The 27,911-nt window shown below is 36.3% G+C and overlaps 1 protein-coding gene across 1 annotated transcript in view; it reads left to right on the top strand.

The window, feature by feature from the left end:
• ZC3H6 (zinc finger CCCH-type containing 6) overlaps positions 1 to 27,911 on the top strand; it is a 56,643-nt gene that overhangs the window by 5,971 nt on the left and 22,761 nt on the right. The window contains exons 2-6 of the mRNA XM_007959512.2: positions 1,075 to 1,197; positions 5,469 to 5,715; positions 12,870 to 12,985; positions 26,805 to 26,921; positions 27,545 to 27,656. Of these exons, the coding sequence (XP_007957703.1) occupies positions 1,075 to 1,197; positions 5,469 to 5,715; positions 12,870 to 12,985; positions 26,805 to 26,921; positions 27,545 to 27,656 (715 nt within the window). The remainder of the gene's footprint in view (positions 1 to 1,074; positions 1,198 to 5,468; positions 5,716 to 12,869; positions 12,986 to 26,804; positions 26,922 to 27,544; positions 27,657 to 27,911) is intronic.

The raw sequence follows: 27,911 nt of genomic DNA, 5'->3' as shown, positions 1-27,911 counted from the left end.
GTCCCTCTGGGTAGCTGGCTGTGACCAAGCAGTGACCACAACCTTGAAACTTGGCTTTTTAAAGGACAATATTTATTCAAACCCTAACCAACAATGATTAGGTACAGTTAAAGTTGAAGCATTTAACAGCATAATTATAAAACTTTTTCTTTGTATCACCTATCAAATCAACAAAAAATGAACACCACAAAAACTGCACCTCAGAACATTTAAGAACAAAGTGAAGGAAAACAGTTAGCACACCTGTACAAAGGCGAATTTCAGAATAAAATAGAGGAAAACAGATTCTTCCCCTATGTAAGCATCAGAGTCCAGGTCAACAAGTTTTTACCGAGTTTATGCTAGACCGAGATGCTGGGAATGCAAGGATGATAAAATGCAGACCCATGGTCTTCACTTGATAAGAACTTAAGTAACTCATTGAAGAGGGTGAGTAATCTGGGAAGTTCATTATTCTAACCTAATAGAAGAGACATTTTTTAGGGAAAACTATACTCATACGTGAAAAAGTTTACTCCTAATATTTGTCAGTGTATCAATTACTTATGGTTTTAATTTCAGTTTTGTGCAGTTCTATGGATTGTATTTTTTATTTGTAGTTTGAAATGTTTTGGTATCTGTTAGCTTTAGGCTGTTTATGAAAAAGAGTGAGAACTCTAATGCCATTTTAGGTAAAAATAAACTAATATATAACACTGAGTACTCATGTTCCAGAATCACTTCAGGTGATTAAGGAGCCAGTTTTTACTTCTTTTAAGATTAATTTAAATCTAAGATTATTTAGAGCATAGGGTTGCAATATTTCTGTTTGAAGTCCTCAAACCAAAGAGATGATAAGGAAGGTGCTGACTTAAAGTCCCTGAGCAGAGGGGAAAATACATTTCTCCCCGGGAAACCATAGGGAAGTTCTGTGTGACCATGGCCTTTGGAGCAAGAATTTTTCAGTGACTATAAACAGAGTCTACTAGGATGTTATAATCTAGTCTAGTTGACACCTCTGACTGAAACAAGTTTATTTTGTTAATAGTTCAATGTTTTTCCTTTTGTACTTAACAATTTGTTTTTTCCTTTCAGCATAATTCTCCATCTAGTGATGACAGTTCAGACTACAGCCTTGCTTCGGATGTTGAACATACAGAAAGTTCCCGTAAAAAAGGAACTAGTTTCTACAGGGATTATAACATTCCATTTCCTCAGGTATTTCCTTTTAAAGAGAAAATTGAAGCTTTCAATTGTATTCCTTTGCTTTCTGGTATTTTGAAAATAATGTTTTATAAAACATGTTAGAAATTTTAAATCTTTGAAAATAAAGAATACATAACAATATTTTCCCAAAACTTAGGAGAAGAGATAGTATTACATTTTGCAGATAGGTGACATCTATCTCGTTAAGTTAAAAATTATTTCAGGTGTTCTGGAAAATTTTAAAACAACATGATACACTTTATGACTTTCTTAAATATATTACTGTATGAACAAAGTCCTCATTGTGAATATAAATTATTTTCTCTGCTAGAAAGATGTTGATGCTTTCAAGAGCGCTGGAGAGTGTTCAAGTCAGTGTGGCCTATCTGAAATTATTTTCCAAGTTCTAGTTTCTGCCAGTCAGTCACTGTACTTCTGTCAGCCTGTTAGAGCTCTATTCTTTCTACTAATTTGGTATTCCCAATCTCTTGTGAATTTAGAAACCAAATTACTATGTTAGCCTTGGAAACCCTATGAGGCAATTTTACTCTGTCATATGGTTGCTATGAGTTGGAATCAACTCAGTGGCAGCAGGTGTATATCACCACAGATATAATGTTATTATTTTGTTTCAAAAGAAATTAAGAAAAGAAAAAAGAATTGTCCACATTTCATTTCCAGTGCTCATCATTCTTTCCTGTAGATAGATCTAAGTTTCAATCTGCTATTTATCTATTTCTTTCTTTCTCTCTTTCTTTTATTCCTGGTCTTTTCTACTCATATGCCTGTTGTGAGTATGTGTATGTGTCTGCACATATGTGCACTGAGCATTATATTGCAAAATACACCTACCCCTCAGTTACCCACATGGTTAGGTTCCAAAGACCAGGTCGTTAGGTGAAAATCAGTGTTATACAAAAAAGAAGGATCACCACATCAGGTCACAAAATGAAGGATGATTGACTCATCATTGTATAACTGCCAAATTACATCAGTGCATAACTGCCAGATTACATCATTATGTAACTGCCGAATTACAACATTACGTAACTACGAAACCCCTGAAAATCATGGCCCGGTCAAGTTGGCACATCACAGTGAGCATTACTCTCACCTTACAACTTGGCATTCATTACTGCTAGATGTATGTTGTTAATGCAGAAAACAGTAGATGTTTTTCTGTTGGGTAAATGCCAAATGTCAGATGAGATCTGGTCAATATGTGAGGAGCAAGAATATAGTACATTTTATAAAAATAATTTTAGGAAAAAAAAAGTATTTTTTTCCTCTTGAGAGTATCTTTGCTTGTTTCTGCTACATGCTGGGGACCAAATTTTATTATAATTTCAGGATTTGAGACTTTCCTGGGCTACCTCAGATTAGACTCTAGACCTAACACTGGGCTGCAGTGCCTGATTCATTCTTTGAGATTCTTCCAAAATGGAGGGATAGAAGTTACTAGGGCTTCCACTCCTACCAGACTCTGGACTCTATCTTTTGTTTACATAGATTAAAGGTACATTCAGAAGTGCTATTCAGCTTTTCAGCTGATTATTTCTTTTTTTTTTTTTTTTTTTTTATTTTGATTTGGGTGAAGATTTACAGAGTAAATTCACTTTTCATACAGCAGTTCACATATACTTTGTCTCATGTCATTGACCAAAATTTACAATGCAACAGCTCCCCTCCCACTTCCTCCCCATAGTTACCTCTTCCCAGTGTCCATCCCTCCATACTCTTCTGTGCCCTGAGCTGTCTCCCTGTGCATAAGCAGCCCTTCCTTCTCCCATGATTGTTCTCTCCAGGGTGTGTGTCTACTTGAGGTAAATGTTTAACTCACTTGCCTGTTCTTTGGCTGGAAACCACAGGTGTGGGTTCAATCCCAGACCTGAAGGGCAGCTAGGGACCATAGTCTCAGTGGTTTCACCAGGCTCTATAGGACCAGCAAATCTGGTCCCCACCTCAGCTGATTATTCTTGATTGGCTGACACTCTTAGAGAGTGAAAGCAAAAGCAGTTTCATGTGCTGCTCACTTTTGGGATTTTCATCTACTTGGTAGATACTGGTCCAGTCATCATTCACTAATTTATCATCTTTCTGATGTCCTAAAGTGGATTTTAAAACATATTTTTTCTATCTTTTCTACTTTTTTCAGGGGTAAGTCTGAATGACCTAGTCTACCATTATGAGAAGAGAACGTTTAGTACCATTTCTTCCACCTATATTTTAGATTCGACTCACTGAGAATTAGAAAATACCCTAAATATATCCTCAAGTTTCCATTTTTTGGAAAGCAGGTATCCATTATATAACTTACATAATTCCAGACCAAAAATAGAATATAGAATTAACATCCAGCAGTTAAATTAAAGGACTAAATATAATTTCCCTTTTCCTCATCATTGCTCAGGACCTCCTATTTCCTCATTTCATATTTTCCCATGATTACTGTGGAGCCAATTTCTGTCTCACAGAAACAAAACCTGCCCCCACAGACATTCTAGTTGGGTTACAGCCCAATAATCACTTATCAAGACAATCAGAGAAATTGTATCTTTTGGTAGAATTTGTAATCTTTTATTTCTTTTATGTCCTTTTAGTAGGGCTTTAAAAAAATGCTTGTTAGATCCTTGTTGACGAGTGCATTTTGTTAACTCCAGTGATGAACATGTAAAACGTAGAGGGTATTCTAGAGAGTTGGGCCTACTCTGTAACCTTTCATCCACTTAGTGCTCCTGGAGAGCAAGCCCTTTCAGCCTGGACAGCCTGGCTCTCAGCGTGTGCCTGCCACACTGATCCTTATGCCAAAGTCTCCAGCAGACGGCTTTAGAACTTTTTTCCTGAAGAGCCCTAGGGTGGAATACTTGCCTGTTTGGGGAAGCTGTTGGAAATATTTTCAGTTTGGGGAAACTAGGGAGGGGATAAATTGAAAGTTTAGGGATAAATCTATTTTAAAACGTAGAAATATGGAGATTTTTTTTAAAGGCTGTGAAAAATTAAATTAATATGGAAGATTAAAAACTTTTATGGCAAGTGTCTAATTGCCAGAGAAAAATTTGAACTTATTCATTAACAGAGTAATTTTTAATCATAAGGCATTGAAATATGTCATAAGCAGTAATAGTAATATTTTTATAAGCACCATTCAACTAATTATTTTAGTTAACATTTAACTTTATTAATAATATGGACAGTTTTTAAAATTTTGTTTTACTTTTCATGCTGGCCTTTAAGAAATAATCAGAAATACCATCTTTTGGCTATAATTATAAATCTCCTGAATTGTGCTAGACACAGATTTTTAAAAAGTTCTGCTTAAAACAAGTCAGAAAATAGTGCCTTTAAAATTTTAAATTCATTGGCTAGTTGATTTTCTTGATAACTTTGTATATTTTTTCCCTCTGTTTTATAATTAATAAAAATCTCAATATCTTTCTGCATTTTACTAAACACACAGTCTCAAAGAGGTATTTTTCTAAGGCAGTATTATGATACCACACTTAAAATTTACTAAACTGAAATGAGTTATGGTCTGGGCATTTCTAGATCCTCAAGTTGTAATCATGTGCATTTTTTTTCTTGCTTATAAAAATAATTGACAGGACATGATAGCACTAATAAAAATATTTCAGTAAATAAAGATAGACTTGAATGATATAATTAAATAAACTTATAGGACTAAAGTGTAGTTTTTCTTTTCACATGCTTTAGTAAGCAAGCAATAAAATTAATAATATATATTGTAATAAACAGTTCTTAATGAGCAATTTATTCACCAGATGTTTTTCACTATTAGGGAAAACTCTACTTTTTCTATTAGATTTCAGATAAAAACATTTTCTTTTTACAAAATTTTCCACCCTTTTTAATTAAACATAATATGCTTAAAGATGTCATTTTGAAATTTTCAAAATTAGGAGAATATAGTTTTCTACTTCATAATTACAATCTTTTCCTTATTTTCAAAAAGACCTTTTTTTATTGTGTAGAAGATTCATGTATGATGATATGGATTTTTTAGTAGTCTTATGTATAATGTATAGGTATTGACATAGGACATAGAAAAGAAAAGCTTAAGCATGAACATTAAAATGTTTAATATTGTCAGAGTAGCATTTAGCTTTTTGAACCTAGTTTTAATAGTGTTGTAGATAAGCAGTGATTAAGAGGCAGAACTAATAACTATCTTTTCCCCAACTTTTTTGGGGAAAAAGATACCTATGATACTATCAACTGCTATACATAAGTGAAAATCCTGATAATAATTGTTCATTTTCACTTAGCGTGGACATATATCAGGAAACTACATGACATCACAGAAAGATCAACATAAAAAATACAAAAATAAAGAGTATGATGAATACAGTACCTACAGTGATGACAACTTTGGTACCTACAGTCAGGAAATGGAAGAAGATTTTGTCAAGCAGCTGAAACAATATAGACAAGCTAAAGAAATCTCAAATACTGCTTTAGGAACATTTTCTAAAGAACCAGGGAAGAAACAGAGAATGAAAGGATTCCAGCAAGGTAAGTTAGAAATTGGCAGTTTGTTTTATAATAGGAAAACTTTATTAAAATAGGTAGCTATGGAGTAAAAGCCTAGAGACTTATTCCCCTATTTTCAAGATCAGCTTATTTTTGTAGTACCTGAATTTTTTTTCCTTTCTTTTATAGACCTGGAGGACAAAAGTCTGTACAAATATTTCAGTCTGCGTGATGGCATAACATTTTAATTACATAGAAATACTAATATTTGAAAGCTATATCAAACTGTAATGTAACTTACCTGTTATGTTTTTTGCCCTCCCTACTCTATGATGTCAGTATATGGAAAAAACAACCTTCCTTTTGCGGTTATCTCTGTTATTCTATGTATCACTTTATATTATTACACCTATTTAAAAAAAACAACAAAAAACTCACTGCCATCGGGTCGATTCCGACTCATAGCGATCCCCATTTGGGTTTCCAAGGCAGTAGATCTTTACAGAAGTAGATTACCCAGTCATCCTTCTGTGGAGTGGCTGGTGGGTTTGAACTGCCACCTTCTGGTTAGTAGTCAGATGCCTTAGGCACTATGCCACCAGAGCTCATTTTAGACCTATAAGGACAGAATTCTAGGAAGCCATTCTTTTATTAAATATGGCAATTATCTTTGTTATACAAATGTACGTAGGCCTAGGAATATCCTTTGAGATTGGATATAAGAACATAATCTCAAGGAATTTCTGAACTGATCACCTATCCTGTGCCATCTTGCATCTGGTCCCTGGAGAGACCAGGGCAAGATGCTAGTCAGTGACAATAGTAAAGAAACTATAGGCCATGTAAGGCTCAAATTAGCCTTAAGAGTTGGCTACTTGATATATTTGCTTCAAGCAGACTGGATCAGGATGACGCTGAGGTGAAGTAATGAGCAGCTACACTTTTATTCATTTAATTATGTTTGAATAAAGGAATAGGTTATGAGTAAACTACTATTTCTATGGCTTTATTTTTATCTTGATTTCTTAGCTAAATTCCTTTGAAAAATGTGAATCCAGTCTTAGGTGAACTAAAGGGAAAATGAATTTATCTATCTATTGTTATGTTATGGTATTCAGTAAGTTTGTTCTCAGAATCCAAATGTGGCAGTATCTGAAATCATTCCACTTGTAGAGAGAATGTGCTCACGCCTTCCCACGTGAGGTTTTTCCTTTCAAGTTCTTCCTTGTTTCTTTAAAGAACTGCATATTACTTTCTTATTTTTCAATTTAGTTTTTCCCTTGAATTTTGAAAATAATATATGGCCAATGCAGAAAACTGGTGAAAGGAGAAGCAAAAATCAAAGATAATTGGAATCTGTACCACTCAGAAATAATTACTATGAATATGTTTGGTGTCCATCACTCATCTGTCAGTTTTTCATACTGTGGTGGCTAGTGTATGGCTGTGAGGTTGGAGGCTGTGCCACCAGTATTTCAGATACCAGCATGGTCACCCATGGTGAACAGTTTTCATTGAAGCTTTCAGACTAAGACAGACTGGGAAGAAGGCTGGGCCATCCACTTCTGAAAGAATTGACCACTGAAAATCTTATGAACCACAGTGAAACACTGTTTGATAAACCAAAACCCAAACTCACTGCCATCAGGTCGGATCTGACTCATAGCAACCCCTCTTGGTTTCTCAGGCGGTATCGTTATGGAAGTAGATTGATTGCTCTGATATACTACTAGAAAGCTTTATGAAGAGTCTTGAAACATTGTCTGATACAGTGGCAGAAGATGAGTTCCCTGGGTTAGAAGGCACTCAACGTATGATAGAGGAAGAGATGCTTCCTTAAAGTAAAGTGAACCTTAATGATGTGGATAGAGTAAAGCTTTTGGGACCTTGATTTGCTGATGGGACACAACTCAAAATGGGAAGAAACAGCTGCAAACATCAATTAATAATTGGAACATGTATGAAGTATGAATCTAGGAAAATTGGAAGTTGTCAAAAATGAAATGGAACACATAGAGATATCCTAGGCATTAGTGAGCTGAAATGGACTGGTATTGGCCATTTTGAATGAGACAGTCATATGGTCTACAATGCTGAGAATGACAAACTGAAGAGAAATGATGTCACATTTATTGTCAAAAAGAACATTTCAGTATATATCCTGAAGTACAGTGCTGTCAGTGATAGGATAATATCCATACACCGACAAGGAAGACCAGTTAATACAACTGTTACTCACATTTCTGCACCAGCCACCAAAGCAAAAGATGAAGAAATTGAAGGTTTTTATCAACTTCTGCAGTCTGAAATTGACCAAGAATGCAACCAAGATGTATTGATAATTGCAATTAGAATGCAAAAGTTGGAAACAAAGCAGCAGCATCAGTAGTGGGAAAATATGGCCTAGGTGATAGAAATGACGCCAGAAATTGCATGGTAGAATTTTGCAAGAACAATGACTCATTCATTGCAAATACTTTTTTCAACTAAATAAACAGTGACTATACATGTGGACCTTAAGAGATGGAATACACAGAAATCAAATTGTCTATGTCTGTGGAAAGAGACGATGGAGAAGCTCAATATCATCAGTCAAAACAAGGCCAGGAGCTGACTATGGAATGGACCATCAATTGCTCATATGTAAGTTCAAGTTGAAGCTAAAAAATATAAAACAAGTCCATGAGAGCTAAATAATGATCTTGAGTATATCCCATCTGAATTTAGAGACCATCTGAAGAATAGATTTGATGCATTGGACACCAGTGACCAAAGACCAGATGAGTTGTGAGATGACATCAAGAACATCATACATGAAGAAAAGCAAAAGATCATGAAAAAGACAGGAAGGGAAAAAAAGACCAAAATGGATGTCAGAAGAGACTCTGAAACTTGCCCATGAGCAAAGAGTAGCTAAAGCAAAAGGAAGAAATTATAAGATAAAAAGAGCTGAACAGAATATTTCAAAGGGTGGCTTGAGAAGACAGAGTAAATTATTATCATGAAATATGCAAAGACCTGGAATTAGAAAACCAGAAGGGAAGAATACCCTTGGCATTTCTCAAGTTGAACAAACTAAAGAAAAAATTCAAGCCTTGAATTGCAGTATTGAAGAATTCTGTGGGCAAAATAGTGAACAATGCAGAGAGTCCCTGTACCAAAAAGAATTGGTCTATGTTCAGTCATTTCAGAAGGTGGTATATGATCAAGAACCAATGGTAGTGAAAGAAGAAGTCCAAGCTGCACTGAAGGAATTGGCAAAAAACAAGGCTCCAGGAATTGATGGAATACCCACTGAGATGTTTCAGTGGAGCTGGAGATACAGCTCTGGAAGCACTTAGTCATCTATGCCAGGAAATTTGGAAGACAGCTACTTGGCTAACCAACTAGAAGAGATCCATATTTGTGCCTATTCCAAAGAAAGGTGATCAAACAGAATGTGGAAATTATCAAACAGTATCATTAACACCACACTCAGGAAAAATCGTGCTGAAGATAATTAAAAAAACATTTGCAGCAGTATATTGACGGGGAACTTCCAGAAATGCAAGCTGGATTTGGAAGAGGATGTGGAATGAGGGATATCACTGCTGATACCAGATGGATCTTAGCTGAAAACAAAGAATATCAGAAAGATGTTTACCTGTGTTTAATGACTGTGCAAAGGCATTGGATTGTATGGATCATGACAAATTATGGATAACAGTGTGAAGAATGGGAATTCCAGAACACTTAATTGTACTCGTGAGGAAACTGTACATAGACCAGAAGGCTGTTGTTCAAGCAGAACAAGGGAATGCTGCATGGTTTAAAATCAGAAAGGGCATGTGTCAAGGTTTGTATCCTTTCACCATACTTATTCAGTCTGTATGCTAAGTAGATAAGCCAAGAAGCGGGACTGTATGAAGAACGTGGCATCAAGATTGGAGGAAGACTCATTAACAACTTGTGATATGCAGATGACACAACCTTGCTTGCTGAAAGTGAAGGGGACTTGAAGCACTTACTGATGAAGATCAGAGACTACAGTCTTCAGTATAGATTACACCTTAACATAAAGAAAAAAAAAAAAAAAAAAAAACTCCTTACAACTAACCCAATAATCAACATCATAATAAAAGGAGAAAAGATTGAAGTTGTCAAAGATTTTGTATTACTGGGATCCACAGTCCACACCAATGGAAGCAGCAGTCAAGAGATCAGGTGTCTTACTGCATAGGGCAAATCTGCTGTAAAAGGTCTCTTTAAAGTGCTGAAGAGCAAAGTTGTCACTTTGAGTGCTAATGTGTACCTAACTCACGCCATGGCATTTTCAATTGCCTTACATGTATGTGAAAGCTGGACAATGAATAAGGAAGACCGAGGAAGGATTGATGCTTTCAGAATTATGGTATTGGCAAAGAATACTGAAAATACCATGGATTGCCAGAAGAACAAACAAATCTGTCCTGGAAGAAGGGCAACTGGAATGGTACTTAGAAGCATGGATGGCCAGCCACTCCTCGGAAGGAAGACGGGGCAATCTACTTCCGTAGTGATACTGCCTCGGAAACGCAAGGAGGGGTTGCTATGAGTCGGGTCCGACTCGACGGCACATAACAACAACAGCAACTTTAGTCATATGGTAAAAGAGACCATTCTCTGGAGAAGGCTATCGTGCTTAATAAAGTAGAGGGTAAGAGAAAAAGAGGAAGACCCTTAAGGAAATGGATTGACACAGTGGCTGCAATGATGGGCTCAAGCATAGCAAGGATTGTGAGTATGGTGTGGGACCAGGCAGTATTACCTTCTATTGTATATAGGGTCACTATGAGTTAGAATTGACTTGATGACACCTAATGATAACCACAATGACAGTATTTTGGTTTATATTATTCTGACCATTATTTTTAACAAAATACTATATAAACTTTTATAACTTATTTTCACCTTAATTATGAATTATAGCTCAGTCCTTCTTAAATTTATGAATAGTTTTTAATATTTCCATTGTATTAGATTTAATAGATATACCATAATTTGTCTATCAAATTGTTAAGCTTGTTGATTGTTAACTATGTGATATTTAAGTTACATTCAGTTTATTTTTTAGTTGTGTAATTAATCCTGCAATAAACAGGAAATGTTTTTCCTTAAGAATAAATTCTGAAAAGTAGAATTGCTGTATCAAAAGGCAAAGCCACACATATGAAGATTTTTTATCCATATGCCAAATTGGTTTGCAAAAAAAGTGATACAGCAATTTATAACACCCCATTCCAGTGTATGATAATGCCAGGTACTCCCTTGCCAACCCAGAGCATTATTATTTGAGGGGAAAAAATCAGAACATTATTTTTCAATTTCTTTACTTTGAACATTTTTTCATGTGTTTATTGCCTCTTACGTTTTTCTTTTGCAGGTGATCCTTTTATATCAGTTGCCTTTGTTGGTTCTTTTGGATTTTTTCTCTCTTCACACTCTTTATGGTTGGAACAAATCTATTTATATATTTATCTTTAATTAGTTGAGCATAAGCTATCAAAGCAGTTCCCCTACACCAGTGGTTCTCAAACTTTAGTGTGCATGAGAATCACCTGGAGAGGTTGTTAAAACACAGATTGTTGGAAATGTTCCCAGAGTTTCCAATTCTGATGGATGTGGGGCCCAATAATGTTCATTTCTAACGAAGTCCTAGGTGATGCTCATGCTGTTCTGGATTCATTCCTTTATAAAAAATTTTAAGTTGAAGAATGAATGCTATCAAGTTTACTTTTATTTGTTTAATAAAAACATGGTCCAGGAATCTGTCTGTCCTGTGAGAAAGAGTATATAGTGATATGAGATCCTAACCAGTGAGCCTCATCAAATCAATTTCAGGTCATAAATGTAATTCTCTCACTCTTATTTTAGGATACTTTTCTCCTTCCTATTTCCTCAAAAAGGAGCCCTGGTGGAGCAGTGGTTTAAGCACTCATATGCTAACCAAAATGTCAGTGATTCGAACCCACCAGTTGCTCCGTGGGAGAAAGAGGAGACAGTCTACTTCTGTAAAGGTTTACAGCCTTGGAAACCCTATGGGGCAGTTCTACCGAGTCTTGTAGGATCTCTATGAGTCAGAACCGACTTCATGGCAACGGGTTTGGTTTTTTTGTTGTTTCCCCCCAAATAATTCTCCATATAGTTACATCAGTACTGAACCAATTTAAACATCTACAAATAAAACTATAGGTTAATTTTTATCAGCGGTTTTTAAAATTAAAGAACATAGTACAGCTTTACTCTTCCATAATATAGGTAATCTAGGAAAGTTCTAAGTCAATCAAGTTTTATTAGTTTTAATGGCACTAAAAAACTTACTAGTTCAGTATAACTTTGGTAAAATGAAGAAACAAATTGTATTGTAACTTACTACCCTAATATAATATTTGTAACTTGGTATCTTTTTAGATACTTTAAAATGCCAAGTGTTTCAAAAGCTAAAGATGAATATAGTTTTTACTTGGATGTGTTTATTTACTTAAGTTCAATAGAAACTCAGTTTGCTAAAAATTAACTACTAATACCTATAATGTCTTCCTTAAAATGAATATCATATTTAATTATCCTAAAAATAGGAAGGCATTGGAGTCTTGTTAGTGATCTTTTTCTAAAAATATTGAAAAGAATACAATTAGGAAATTTTACTTCTATAGCCATGTATATCCTTGTTTTTTGCTTTCCTTGTGCTGTTAGCATCCTTTAATCAATAGAGGGACAAGAAGCAGTAACCCAGTAAGTGAACTGTAAAGATTTAATTTTTGTCATTGAATCTAGAGAAAAAAAAGGAATGCATTGTGCAGTATAGATTATTTAAAATTTGCTGTTCCTTACATTTACATAAGGAAATACACTCCTTGGAGAGATCAATCATGGGAGAATAGAAGGGCTGTGTATGTAGTAGGAGGCAGCTCGGGGGGCAGGAGTGCATGAGAGGGAAGGACAGAGGGAAGAGGTAACTATGGTGAGGAAGTGGGAAGAGAGTAGTTGCATTGTGGGAATTTGCAGTTAATGTCAGTAGACAAGGTGTGTGTGAACTGTTGTATGGAAAATGAATTAGCTCTGTAAACTTTAACCCAAGCCACAATAAAAATAAAAAAATATGCTGTTCCTTCTAAATGGATTGACAAGCATGCTGTTTTTCTGTAATATTTCAAGTATGCTTTAACTTTTTTTAGGTATTGAACAGAGGGTTAAAAGTTATAATGTGGGTCGTGGACGTGGTTTGCAGAAGAAAATCAAACGCAAAGACCGTGGGGGAAGATCCAGTAAAGGAGCGGATGACTTTCAAGAGGTACTGAGGAAAAGAGGAGCTTTTCCATCTTTTAATCTATTTGGATGCAAAGAAAGCATTGTGATTTTAATATTTTTTTCCTAATAAATGAAAAGTTTCTAGCTCAGATTAAATAAGTATGTTGTTGTTATGTGCTGTCAAGTCGGACCCCACTCATAGCAACCCCTCCTTGGGTTTCCAAGGCTTAGTCATTATATTAATACACAGGTATAAATTTAAACCCACTGCCATTAGGTTAGGACCTCTGGTAGCATAGTGCCTAAGACATTTGACTGCTAACCAGAAGGCTGGCGGTTCAAACTCACCAGCCACTCTTTGGAAGGAAGGTTTGGCAATCTACTTCTGTAGTGATACTGCCTTGGAAACCCAAGGAGGGGTTGCTATGAGTCAAGTCCGACTCCATGGCACATAACAACAACAACAATAGCTATCAGGTTGATTCCAGCGTATAGTGGCCCCCACTGGGTTTCCAAGGTGGTAAATCTTTAAAGAAGTAGATAGCCCTGTCTTCCTTCTGCAGAGCAGCTGGTGGGTTGGAACCACCAGCCTTCTGGTCAGTGGCCAAATGCCTTAAGCATTGTGCCACCAGAGCTCCTTAGATGAAAATTTAGGTTATCTCAAAATAAAATATGTGTGAGAGCAAAAGTATGTGCTCTCTTTCTCCTTGGGTACATTTTCCTTTTCTGGAAGTCATCTTTCTCAGATGCAAATGACAGTAAAATCTCACAGCTCAATAACATGACCAAATACACTCCTTGGAGAGATCAATCATGGGAAAATAGAAGGGCTGTGTATGTAATAGGAGGCAGCTGGTGGGGCAGGAGTACATGAGAGGGAAGGACAGAAGGAAGAGGTAACTATGGTGAGGAAGTGGGAAGAGAGCAGTTGCATTGTGGGAATGGAAAGGAGGTGGTAGTAAATTAGTTTAGTTATTACATTTGAAAGAGAAGAAAAGAGAATATAAATGGTTAGCAAGATGAACTTAAGAGCCTTACATGTCATAAATATTCATGTCAAATTGAATTGAACCCTGAACATACACATTTCAACCATACAGCAACTCACTGGTTTTAAACCCAACTAAACCCACTGCCATTGAGTTGATTCTGACTCATAGTGACCCTATAGGGCAAAGTAGAACTGCTCCATAGGATTTCCAGGGCTGTAAATTTTTACAGTAGCAGACTGCCTTATCTTTCTCCCACAGAGCAGCTGTTGGGTTCAAACTGCGGCCCTTTTGGTTAGCAGCTGAATGCCTTAACCACTGCGCCAATAGAGCTCCTTGTCTGGATCCCAAAAACCAAAACGAAACTCACTGCTGTCGAGTTGGATCTGACTCTTACTGACCCTTCCTTGAGTTTCTGAGGCAGTATTATCACACAGACATAGATTGCCCAACCTTCCTTCCGAGGAGTGGCTGGTGGGTTTGAACCGCCAGCCTTTTGGTTAGTAGTCAAATGCCTTAGGTACTATGCCACTAGATCAGTTCCTATATTCTGCCACTGCTCTAGTAGTGTTTGATTTAATTATGCAAAACAAGCATGTGTTATTAGAAGTTGCAACCTTGAATGAGACCTAAGAGATAACTGTTGTTAGGAGCTGTTGAGTTAGCTCTGCTCATAGTGACCCTGTGTTCAATAGACCAAAACACTGCCCAGTCATGCGCCATCCTCACAATCCTTGCTATACCTCATCATTGGAGGGATAATTTGTTACTATAATATACTGTAATTTGAAAATTCTTTGTTTTCTGGTCTCTGAGTTTAAAGATTATAGGCACAGGTTTCTTAGTATATATATTCCTTCATATACTCTTTAAAACCCAAAACCAAAGCCACTTCTAATTGAGTCTATTCTAACTCACAGCAACCCTATAGCACAGAATAGAATGGCCCCATAGGCTTTCCAAGGTTATAAATCTTTATGGAAGCAGACTGCCTTTTCTTCCATGGAGCAATGGTGGGTTTAAACTTACCTTTTGGTTAGGAGCCCAATACTTTAACCAAAATGAATTTCAGGTCCCAATAAATTTATGAAACTCAGTCCATGCTAATCTGCTCTTGGGGATTCTCAGTTGATATTAATGTATTAAAGGCACTGAGAAGGTTAGGCATACACAAATCCATTTTGCTTTTTTTAACACATAATTTTCAAAATTTATTTGTTCATGAATTCTTTTTATTTGTTGTTGCCATTCCTATAAACATTTATGAGCTACTTTTCCATGGAACAGCTACTTTGGAAAAGCTGACTTAGAATTTCTAGGTAATTATGTCCTGTCTGTCCATCTTCTTAAGGAGTTCTGGTGGTATAGTGCCTCAGGCATTTGACTGCTAACCAGAAGGCTGGCAGTTCAAGCCCACCAGCCATTTCTTGGAAGGAAGACTGGGCAATCTACTTCTGTAGAGATACCACCACGGAAACCCAAGGAGAAGTTGCTATGAGTCAGAACCAACTCTACAGCAGTGAGTTTGGTTTTTTGGGTTTTTTTTTTTTAATCCATCTTCTTAAGGAGCTTGGGTAGCACAGTGCCTAAGGCATCTGACTGCTAACCAGAAGGTTAGTGGTTCAAACTTACCAGCCACGCTGTGGAAGCAAGGCTGGGCAATCTACTTCTGTAAAGATTTACCGCCTTGGAAACACAATGGGGCTTGCTATGATCCGGAATTGACTTGATGGCAGTGGGTTTGGTTTGGTTCTTTTTAATCCATGTTCTTAGACACTAGAATGTTTTGCTTTCTCTATACTAATATGAATGCTTTCTAAGTAAGCCTTCTCTTATACCCAGTACTTACCTGAAAAAAATTAGCTTCCAAGAAAGTGTGACTTTGGGGAAGTTACTGTCTGTCTCTGGGTTTCAATTTGCTTAATCTATAAAATGAAGGTGTAGCTAAATTAACTTACATGGTCTCTCTCTCTTTTTTAATTTTTTTTAATTCTTGTTGTGATCTGGGTGAAAGTTTACAGAGCAAACTCACTTTCCATATAGCTGCTCACATACACTTTGTCTCATGACATGACTACAATTCCCCACAATGCAACATCTCCCCTCCTACTTCTTCCCCATAGTTACCTCTTCTCTGTGTCCTTCCTTCCCTCTTATGCACTCCTGGCCCCTGAGCTGTCTTCCCTGTGCATAAACCCTTTCTGTTCTCCCATGATTGATCACAGGAGTATATCTACCTAATGTAAAGTTCAGCTCATATGCCTGTCTTTTATTTGGCTGGAAGCCACAGGACTAGGTTCAATTCCAGACCTGAAGGGCAGCTAGGGGCCATAGTGTCAGTGGTTCCATCAGGCTCCATCACACCAGCAGATCTAGTTTTTTTTTTTTTTTAGTGATTCTGAGTTTTGTTGCACATTGTTCTCCCACTCTATCCAGGATCTCCTACAGAAATCCCCCTCCGAGTGGTTGACAGTTGTAGCTGGGCACCATCTGGTTCTTCTGGTCTCATAGTCATATAGACTGAGGATCACATGGTGTACCAGTCACTTGGACTAATTGTTTCCATGTGTCTTTGGTTTTCTTCATTCTTCTTTGCTCTAGATGAGGAGAGATCCATTGTTGCATCTAGATGGCTGCTTGCAAGCTTTTAAGATCCCAGTTGCTACTTGCCAGAGTAGGATGAGGAACAGTGTTTTCATGTAGTATGTTATGCCAATTGAGCTTGATGTCCCCTGCAACTATGGTCCTGAGCCCACAGGTCCAACTACTCGCTGCCTCTGGGTCTCTGGCTGTGGCCAAGAAGTGACTACAACCTTGCCCCTTGTCAGCTCTGCTGTGTACCTGGGATTCTTACAGAACATACAAATACACTTGTAGAAGCATTGTCTGCCAACCTTATACATGGTCTTGGGCACACTCCCCTCTGGCTAAGAGTTCAGTCTGTGGACCCATCTATCTATTCATATACCAGTGTTTGCCTTCACTGACAACACAGTACTGTATGTGCAAAAGGGTTCAACTTTGTTGTCTGTACCTCCCATGCACCTCTTATGTCTTCCTCTTCCTCAGTGCCATGTGTTGATCATTGACGTTTGGTACACTGCCATTCTCTTCACCCAAATCAGTACTTGTCTCTACCTATTGTTCCCTCCTCTCCCCTCCCACTCCTGGTAACCAACAAAGAAAATTTCCTTCCATATATAAACTTTTCCTTGACTTTTTACAATGATGACTAATACAATATTTCTCCTTCTGTGATTGACTTATTTCACTCAGTATAATGTCCTCCAAGTTCATCCACATTATGCAGTGTTTTGCAGATTCTACATTATTCTTTAGTGTTGCATAGTAGTCTGTTGTGTGTATATGCCATAGTTTGGTTATCCATTTTTCTGTTGATGGGCTCCTAGGTTGTTTCCATCTTTTTGCTATTGCAGATAGTGCTGCAATGAACAGGGGTGTGCATATATCTGTTTTTGTCCTGGTTCTCTCACCTCTTTAGAATATATACCTAGTGATGGAATGGCGTGAGCTCTGGTGGCATAGTGCCTAAGGCACTTGACTGCTAACCAGAAGGTTGGCGGTTCAAACCCACCAGCCACTCCTCGGAAGGAAAGTTAGGCAATCTACTGCTGTAGAAATATCACCTCGCCCAAGGAGGGGTCACTATGAGTCAGAGACGACTCAATGGCACATCACAGCAAGAACACCAAAAGGAATGGCTGGATCAAATGGTATTCTAATTATAATTTTTAAGGAATCACCATACCGTTTTCCACAGTGGTTGTGTCATTTGACAGTCTCACCACCAGTGCCTGAGAGTCCCAATCTTTCTGCATCTTTGCTAGCATTTGTTATTTTCTGTCTTGTTGAACTTTGCTACTAGTGCTAGGGCAAGATGGTATCTCGTTGTTTTGATTTGCATCTCTCTAATGGCTTATGATCATGAGCATTTTTTTCATGTTTGTTGGCTGCCTGAATCTCCTCTTTGGTGAAGTGTCTATTCATGGCTTCTGCCCATTTTTAAATTGGATTATCTGTCTTTTTTGCTGTTGAGGTGTTGGAGTTTCCTATAAATTCTAAAGAAAAGTCCCTTGTCAGATAATGTCATTGCTGAATATTTTTTCCCAATCTGTAGGTTTTCTTTTTACACTTTTCAGAAGTCTTTGGAAGCACATAAAAATTGAATTTTTAGAAGGTCCCATTCATCTAGTTTCTCCTCTGCTGTTTGTGCATTTTGGGTTATGTTATGCTTGGTAGTCTATTTATGCCATATATTAGGGCTCCTAAATTTGCCCCTAGTTTTTCCTTGAGGAACTTAGTAGTTTTAGGTTTCACATTTAAGTCTTTGATCCATGTGGAGTTAGTTTTTGTGTATGGTGTGAGGTACAGATCTTGTTTCATTCTTCTGCAAATGGATATCCAGTTTTGCCAGTACCGTTTGTTAAACAGACAATCTCTTCCCCACTTAATGGATTTGGGCCCTTTGTTAAAGATCAGCTGACTGTAGGTCAATGGATCTATTTCTGGGTTCTCAATTCTATTCCATTGGTCTATGTGTCTGTTGTACCAATACAAGGCAGTTTTGACTACTGTGGCTGTATAGTAGGTTTTAAGATCTGGGAGTGTGAGACCTACTTTCTTCTTCTTCAATAATGCTTTGCTTGTCTGAAGTCTCTTTCCTTTCCACATAAAGTTAGTGAATGGTTTTTCCATATCCTTAAAGAATGTTGATGGGATCTCGATTAGGGTGGCATTGAATGTATAGATTGCTTTGGGTAGAATTGATATTTTCATAATGTTCAATCTTCTATCCATGAGCATGGGATGTTCTTCCATTTATGTAGATCTCTTATGGTTTCTTGAAGTAGTCTTTTATAGTTTTCTTTGTAGAGGTCTTTTGTGTCCCTGGTAAGATTTATTCCCAAGTATTTTATTTTTTTGGTAGCTATTGAAAATGGTATTGATTTGCTTATTTCTTTTTGAAGTAGTCTTTTATAGTTTTCTTTGTAGAGGTCTTTTGTGTCCCTGGTAAGATTTATTCCCAAGTATTTTTTTTTTTTTTGGTAGCTATTATAAATGGTATTAATTTCCTTATTTCTTTTTCAGCAATCTCTTTGCTCATATAGAGGATCCAACTGACTTTTGGATGTTCATCTTGTATCCTGCCATGATGCTAAATGTCTCAATTAGTTCCAGTAGATTTTTGACTGAGTCTCTTGGGTTTTCTAGGTGTAGGATTGTATCATCAGCAAATAGGGATAGTTTGACTTCTTCCTCACCAATTTTGATGCCTTTGATTTCCCTTTCTTGCCTTATTGCCAATACAGTGGTGAATAGAAGTGGTGATAGCGGGCATCCTTGTCTGGTTCCTGTTCACAAGGGGAATGGTTTCAGTGTCTCTCCACTGAGAATAATGTTGGCTGTTGGTTTTGCATAGATGCCCTTATTATGTTGAGGAATGTCCCTTGTATTCCTATTTTGCCAAGAGTTTTGATCATGAATGGGTGTTGGATTTTGGATCAAATGGCTTTTCTGAGTGGATTGATATGATCAGGTCGTTCTTTTCCTTTGTTTAAATAAAAGGTGGATGATGTTGATTGTTTTTCTGATGTTGAACCATCTTTACATGTGTGATATGAACCCCACTTGGTCATAATGAATTATTTTTTTGATATGTTGTTGGAGTCTATTGGCTAGGATTTTGCTGAAGATTTTTGCAACTATATTCTTGAGGGATATTGGTCTGTAGTTTTCCTTTTGAGTGATGTGTTTGGTTTTGGTACCAAGGTTATGCTTGCTTCATAAAATGAATTTGGGAGGATTCTGTCCTTTTCTATGTTTTGGAATATTTTGAGTTGGATTGGTGTCAGTTCTCTGAAAGTTTGGTAGAATTCTCTGGTGACACTGTCTGGGCCAAGACTTTTTTTTGTTGGTAGTTTTTTTTTTTTTTTGAGCTGTTCAATTTCTTCTTTTGTTATGAGTCTGTTCAGCTTTTCTACCTCAGTCTGTGTTAGTTTAGGTAAGTAGTATATTTCTAGAAATCTGTCCATTTCTTCCATATTTTCAAATTTGTTGGAATATTGTTCTTCATAGTATCCTGATATTATTCTTTTTATTTCAGTTGGTTCTGTTGTGATTTTGTCCATTTTATTTCTTATTCATGTTATTTGTATTCTCTCCCTCTTTTCCTTTGTTAAATTTGCCAGTGGTTTGTCAATTTTATTAATCTTAATCAAAAAACCAACTTTTAGTGTTGTTGATTTTTTTCTATTGTCTTTCTATTTTTGGTTTCATTGATTTCTGCTCAAATCTTTAGCATTTCCTTTCTTCTGGTGACTGTGGGCTTTTTTTGCTGTTCTTTTTCTAATTGTTGAGGATACTGGTTTAAAGTGTTGATTTTGGCTTTCTCTTCTTTTTTGATGTGTGCATTTATTGTTATAAATTGGCCTTTTGCTGTGTCTCAAAGATTTTGTTTTGATTTTTGTTTGATTCAAGGAATTTTTTAATTTTAATTTTTATTTCTTCTCTTACCCAGTCTTTTTTAAGGAGGATATTGTTCAGTTTTATGTGTTTGCTCTTTTTCTGTTGATTTTCCTATTGTTGTTTTCTATTTTGATAACATTGTAATCTGACAGGATGCTTTGCAGTATTTCATTGCTTTTAAATTTATTAAAGCTTGCATTATGACCTAACATATGACTATCATGGAGAATGTCCCATGTGCACTGGAAAAAGTGATTTATGTATTTTGGGACTCTTTCATTGGGTCCATAGATACTTATTATGGTTATATCTTCTTGTTCAATTGATCTTTTAATCATTATACAGTGTCCTTCCTTGTCTCTTATGGTGGTTTTTGTCTTAAGGTTAATTTTATCAGAAATTAACATTGCCACTCCTGCTCTTTTTTGTTTGCCATTTGCTTGATACATCTTTTTTCAACCTTTGATTTTTAGTCTATTTTTGTCTTTGTCTCTAAGATATGTCTCTTGTAGACAGCATATTGATAGGTTATGTTCTCTTATCCAGTCTGCAACTCTCCATGTCTTGAGTGGTCGATTTAATCCATTGACAATCAGTGTAATTATCAACAAGTATGAACTGGTTGCTATCGTTTTGTTATGTGTTTTTTCATAATGTTCCTGGTTTCTTTGTTCCATATAATTTTCTGTGCTGATCTCATTATGTTTATGAATGATGTTATCATTTCCTTTGTTGCTATTGTTTTAATATTTGCTAAATATTTGTGCTTATCCTCTTTTTTTATTGTGATATGAAATTTATCTTTTTTCTTTGCGGTTACCCTGTGATGTATAATTTTCTCCCCAAGTTTTTTAGAGCAGTCCATTCTGTCTTGCAGCACTCTTCCTCACCATTTAGAAGCTCTGTAATTACACTGTTTTTTCCTTCTTTTTGGTTTATAATTGTTCCCATTTGCCAATTGATGTCTCTGGTTCCCTGTTTACAATCTTGTAAGCTTATTTTACTTTGGATATTTCCATAGTATATTGGTTTCTGGGTTATGTCATCTTGTGTATTAATGGTCAGCTGTTGTTTACTATTATTGATTCTGTGTTCTAAGAACTTCTTTTAGTATCTCTTGTAATGTTGGTCTGATTTGAACAAATTCCCTTAATTTCTGCTTATCTGGAAATCTCCTAATTTCACCATCATATTTGAGGGATAATTTTGCCGATATATAATTTTTGGTTGGAAATTTTTCTTTTTTAGGGTTTTATATGTACCGTCTCATTGCCTTCTTGCTTGCATGGTTTCTGCTGAGAAATCAGAGCTTATTCTTATTGGTTTTCCTTTGTAGGTAACTTTTCATTTTTCTGATGCTGCTTTCAGGGTTCTTTCTTTGTCTTTGCTTTTGATAAGTTTGTTGATAATATGTCTTGGTGAGTTTCTTTTTGGGTCTATCCTGTTTGGGGTTCGTTGGACTTCCTGAATGGATATAGTCTCATCTTTCATCATATCAGGGAAGTTCTCTTCCAACAAATGTTGGACAATTTTCTCATTGGTTTTCTTTTTCTCTTCCTGTTCTGGAATTCCGATTACATGTAGGTTATTCCTTTTGATGGTATCCCACATGAACCTTAGGCTTTCTTCATTTTGTTTTGATCTTTTTTCTGATTGATCCCTTTCCAAAGAAGTGTTCAGGTATTTGTCTTCAATCTCATTAATTCTGTCTTCCATTTCATCCATTCTACTCCTTTGCCCTTTCAATGTGTTATCTATTTCTGAAAATTTAGTATTAATCTTCTGGATTTCTGTGTGTAGATTTTGTATCATTTATAATTTTTCATTTATTTTGTCATTTTGTTTTTGTATTTTCTTCGAAAATTGTTCTAGGGTTTTGTCTGTGTTTTCCTTAATTTAATCATTGTTTTCCTTTATCTGTCTCTCAATCCTTTGAAGATAACTAAGTATAATTCTTTTGAATTCTGTTTCAGGGAGTTCCAATGGTGCTTCTTCCTCAGGAATGTGTTCTGGGTCTATAACCTGCTCCCTTGTTTCTACCACTTTTCCTTTTTTGTGTGGACTTTGATGGTTTCTTGTCTCTGAGACATTGTGATGTTGTTGTGTTTAGATTGCTATTAACTGTTTGTGAAGGGCAGCTAAGAGTGAGTCAGGCTCTTCTTGATAGTCATTTATCATTGGCCAGTTGGTGGAGAAGGAAGTGGTAGCTCACAGTAATGGAGCTGCAGGAGTTGTGGGTGTGGTTGTGTTGTCTGGGCTTGGTTGCTGTCTCCCACTTAGACAAAAACAACGATTAAAAAACCGTGAAAAAGGTAGAAGCAAGCAGACAAAAAACACTGCATAAACACACAGGAACAATCCTCAAAACAAGGAAAAAGAAAAGAAAAACTCCTCACAATATCTGCAGAGGGGTAAATAAGAGAAAAAAGGTAGAGTAGGAGACTAATGAGGAAAAAAATGGGGAAAATGCAAAAAGAAAAACAAGGAATGAGATTAACCATGAGAACATGAGAAAGGGAAAAAAAAAAATAGGAACCAGGAATAGGGAAGAGAGAAAAAGCTGAAAACGAGAACCTGGGAAGGGAAGAATAAAGAATAATAATAAAAAGGACAGAAGAAAAAAAGAAGACGAAAAAGAAGAATAGTAATAATTTTTAAACAGACAAAAACAAGCAAATCAGGAAAAAAAAAAAATATGGGCAGGGCATGGCACCCAGATTCCATCGGAGCACACAGACTGGGATGAAATTCCTGCTAGCCCAGAAGGTAGGTGGGAGTGGGAGATGGCTGCACCTCCGTTCACCAAGAGAGTGTGAGTTATAAGAGTAACGAGGGGAATAGTACACCTTTCCAGTTGCTTGCGTCCGGAATGTCCTTGTGATTCCCTGCAAGTGGAGCCTATTCTTAGGTCCCTGGAATCTAATAATCTTACTCAAATTATTAGAAAACAATGTAGACACAAAGCAAATCTGAGAGAATGTTCTTGCTTTAAATATCCAAAATGGTCGAACTGTCTGTAAACATTCAAAATGGCTGTGCCCTTTGGACAGGCACAAGTCCACAGCTCACCCCCTCTCCCTCTTCACTGCTTTCCTCCCCCCTTTTTTTTTCCCAGCCACCAGTGCAGTCCTCCATGCAGCCCCTGGCTAGCAGGACTGATTTTTAGGTTCATTCTTACACCACTTACATATCCAAGGTGTCTGTGCCATCAGGATGGCTGACAGACCGCAGCTCTGGGTGTCTCCTTTTTTGGTGTTTTCATGCAGGTTCTTCTACTAGTTGGAGTTTAGTCCACTTCTGTATCCTTCCTTTCAAAGCTCAGGGCTCCAGGATTATCTTCTGTATCTGTGTTAATTGGTTTGCCTTTTCTTTGTTGAAGAGGGTCTGTGTCGCTTGTCTGCCTATTCTACCATCTTACCAGAGCCACTTAAATAATCTCTTAAAGCACTAACATTTTAGATGTCTACAAATCTGAGCTGCAATTAAGATTGTTTATCATGTGATTAGAAAATCAGATTAAACTTTTTCATTCATAGAATATTTTCTCTTTTGTTTATTATAATTAAAATACATTATGAACTGTGTCAGTTTACTGGCTGTCAGAAGAGATATTTCTTCTTATGATTCCAGAAACAACCAGGAGAGTGATAGAACAACTCCATATTCAGGAGTGGTCTGGAGGAGGCCCATCCAGAGTAGAATGAGTGTGTGGGCCACACTGCAGTGGCCAACATGTATCTGTTTCTACCCTAGGTCTCTCAGAGACTATGTTGTTGTTGGTATTGGTATTGAGTCAGTTGTGACTCATGGTGACCCAATGTGTTATACAGTAGAACTGTTCCATAGGATTTTCTTGGCTGTAATATTTACAGAAGCAGATCACTAGGCCTTTTCTTGCACTATTCCACTAGGTGGGTTTGAACTGCCAACCTTTGGGTTGGCAGTGAAGTGTAAACCATTTCAGGGACCTTTTAGGACTATAAAAGATCCCTCAAAAGCCAGGTAAGGCCTGGAATGCCCTCGTGTCCACACTAATTTTCTTGAAAACTCAAGTGTAGTTACAGAATAAGAGAATTTTAGCTGGATTTTAAAGATTTATACATTAGTTGGCCACAAAACTCTTAAATTTCTTCAGTCTTCTTAGTTGTTATTAAATTTTTTGTAAAACATATTCTTTTTCTGTAGATCCTTCATTTCTTCTTCCTTACATATTTTTACATGTGTTATGCTCATGTCACTTATACCAGTATCATACATCTTGTAGAGTAAACATTTAAAAATGATCAAGTAGAATAGTTTTGTTTTCTTTCCCTCCCTCCTTCATTTTCTCCTTTTTTCCCTCTTTCCCTCCCCTCTCCCCCTTTCTTGTGTACTCTGTTACATTAGAGGTAGTGGAATGTAGTATAAAGAGCACAGAGCTGGAAGGCACAATTCCTGAGTTGTATCCCAACTCTATTAACTAACCATGTGACCAAAGAAGTCACTAACTTCTTTTATCTTCTGTTTCCCTATTTGTCCAATAAAAGGAATGAATAGATTACTTCTATGGTCCTTCCAGTTCTTACATTTCATGAGATCTTAAGGAGAGGGCACATTTGTGGTTTCTTTATAAGCTCAAATTTAAAAGTCAGATCTTCTAGGTACTTCCTTTTGTCCTAAACATTTATTTGATAAGTTCCCTTCCGTTTTCCAGATTACCTTAGTTATAACTCGGAAGGAAGGTTGGGCAATCTACTTCCATAGTGATACCACCTCTGAAACCCAAGGAAGGGTCACTATGAGTCAGCTCCAACTCGATGGCAGTGGGTTTGGTTTGATTTTAGTTATAACCATATGTCCTATAGTTATGGATACTGAGATACTTTCTGCTTGTTTAAACTGAACTAAACTAAAAAAAAAAAAAAATCTTACTCAAGTTATTAGAAAACAATGTAGACACAAAGCAAATTATGGGTACATCTTGGTGACTTTCTGTTTTTTGTGTGTGATTGTCTAACTTTAATTTCAGAGTTGTATCCCTCAAGTTTGCTCCTTAATTTTGCACAGTGCTTATTTTAGTACAGCCGTGATTTCTGTGACAGTACAGCAATACAGGGGGCGAACGTGAGCTGATAATTTATATCTACCAGTTCTAAAGGAATCTGGAAATATAAGATGTTTATTAATCAAATCTAAAAAAAATAAATTCACTGCCGTCAAGTCGCTTCCGACTCATAGTGACCATTCCTTGAGTTTCTGAGGCGGTACCTCTACAGAAGAGGATTGCTCAGTCTTCTTTTGATGAGTGCCTGGTAGGTTTGAACCGCCAGCCTTCTGGTTAGCAGTCAAATGCCTTAGGCACTGTGCTACCAGAGCTCCTAATTAAATCTACATAACTTTAAAACATTTAAAATGATTCAGAGAATAGTATAAGCAATTCACTGTTGGAGCAAATTGGGGGTATTTTTATTTTTACAGAAAATCTGTAGAATTGTGTTTGCTCACTATTCTTGTACCTTTTTTCAGAATACTCATAGTTTAAATATATATTTCAGCTGTGAGCACTGAAGATCAAATTTAAATCTAGGCACCTGTTGCCTCAAATATTTACTGTAAAGCAATTTTCTGTTTTCAGTAGATGATGCTTTGTGGAAGATAACATAAATAATAACCTAAAGAGAAAGTGAATTCTCTAATCCCACCATCTAGAACATATGCTATTAAAATTTGGTGGTATATTCTTCTAGTCTTTTTTTCTTTGTATTTATTTGTTGTCATAAAATTGGGATCATTTTTCACGTAGTAACAAATTGTTAACATTTTCTTATGTCCCAAGATAGTTGTTGCATCACATGAATTTTCAATGACTGTATGATGTTCTACCAACTAATGTATTTGACCAATCTTTTCTTTTCTGATGTGTACAATGTTTTTAGATTTTTTTGTTTGTTTTATTACATAAGTAATTTTACAGTAATTATTTTTATTAATAAATCTTGATATGCCTCCCTACTTTAGAGTAGTCCTGAAAAGTACAAATTCTTTCAAAAGATAGACATTTAAAAAGTTTTTTATAATATATCTACCAAAAATAGATGAGAGTGCAGATTTTATTATACTTTTGCTAAAACTGAGTACTACTGTTACTTTTCAAGCTTTTCATATTTTGTTTTAAAGATTGTAATTGTGCCAAAAAGTAGAAAGAAGAAGGGTTCTTTGCGGTCACTAGTAGCAATAAGCAGATTACTAGTATATCTCTTTCCAAACAAATAATAGGATCAGAATGTCTAATCTTGATCAATTTTAGAAGTCAATTTGTGTTGCTTTCCCAGATGCATGTGACTATGTATTTTAATACTTACTAATATTTCATATATAGTATTCAAATGAATTTTTTTTTTCTTACAGAATAGTAAACCAGGGAAAAAATGGAAGGTTATGACTCAGGAATTTATTAATCAGCACACAGTGGAACACAAAGGAAAACAAATTTGTAAATACTTTCTGGAAGGGAGATGTATTAAGGTAAATTTATTGGGGTTATCATTAAAATTTTAAGTCTTGAGGGGGTTAATTTTTTTATGTGTCATTGTTTTAAGGACACTGGTTCTTCAAAATGTATCTTGTGTGGAAGTACTTACTGTACACTGTGCTCATTTATTATATTCTAGGACAATAATGAAATTTGTTGAAATCCAATTTCATTTGACAATTATGTAATACTGATTGTATGGCAAGTATTGTTCTAAGTGGATTATGAATATGAAATGATTTAATCCTTATAGCAGCCCTACAAAGTACTTACTGTTATTACTCCCATTTTCATAACACTGAGGTTAAATAATGTTCCCGCAGAAAGTCAGCTAGAAATGATGAGTGCTTGTAGAACACCGGCAGTATCCTCTGGGGCCATGCCTTCACCACCTCATTGTGCTGCCTCTCTGCACATAGACTCTTGACCACATCCTCTCCTTTAGGCAAGAATTCTAAGAGGTTGTTTGAATTGTTAACTTAATATTGAAAAACTCAAGGTATGATAGTGTTCTACTGTGAAACACCGTGGAGAAGATTCAGTTCAACTGTTTTTCTTTTTTCTTTGTTTCCTTGTTTCTTTCTCTCCTTTTTTTCCTTCCTTTTTTTGTGAGCAGGGAGATCAGTGCAAATTTGATCATGATGCAGAGTTGGAGAAGAGAAAAGAGATCTGCAAATTTTACTTACAAGGATATTGTACCAAAGGAGAGAACTGCATTTATATGCACAATATCCTTTACTGAAACGTATGTTAGTCAGAATATTGAGATTTTTAAACATCATTGAGACCAGACACCATGTTGAACTCTGTTTCCAAAAGCTTTTAACTCTGTTTTACTTGTGTTTTTTTCCACAGTCACGCTAAAGAAAATAGTGATACTTTTCCTTCACTCACAGCATTCATACCTTCTACTTAACTTCTAGAAGCTCTGGTATCATAGTGCCTAAGGCACTTGACTGCTAACCAGAAGGCTGGCGGTTCAA

This window comes from Orycteropus afer, unplaced genomic scaffold (assembly GCF_000298275.1).
Source record: "Orycteropus afer afer isolate SDZICR_OR568_19922 unplaced genomic scaffold, OryAfe1.0 scaffold00017, whole genome shotgun sequence".
Taxonomy (NCBI): Eukaryota; Metazoa; Chordata; class Mammalia; order Tubulidentata; family Orycteropodidae; genus Orycteropus; species Orycteropus afer.
This window is presented reverse-complemented; position numbering and strand designations above follow the sequence as displayed.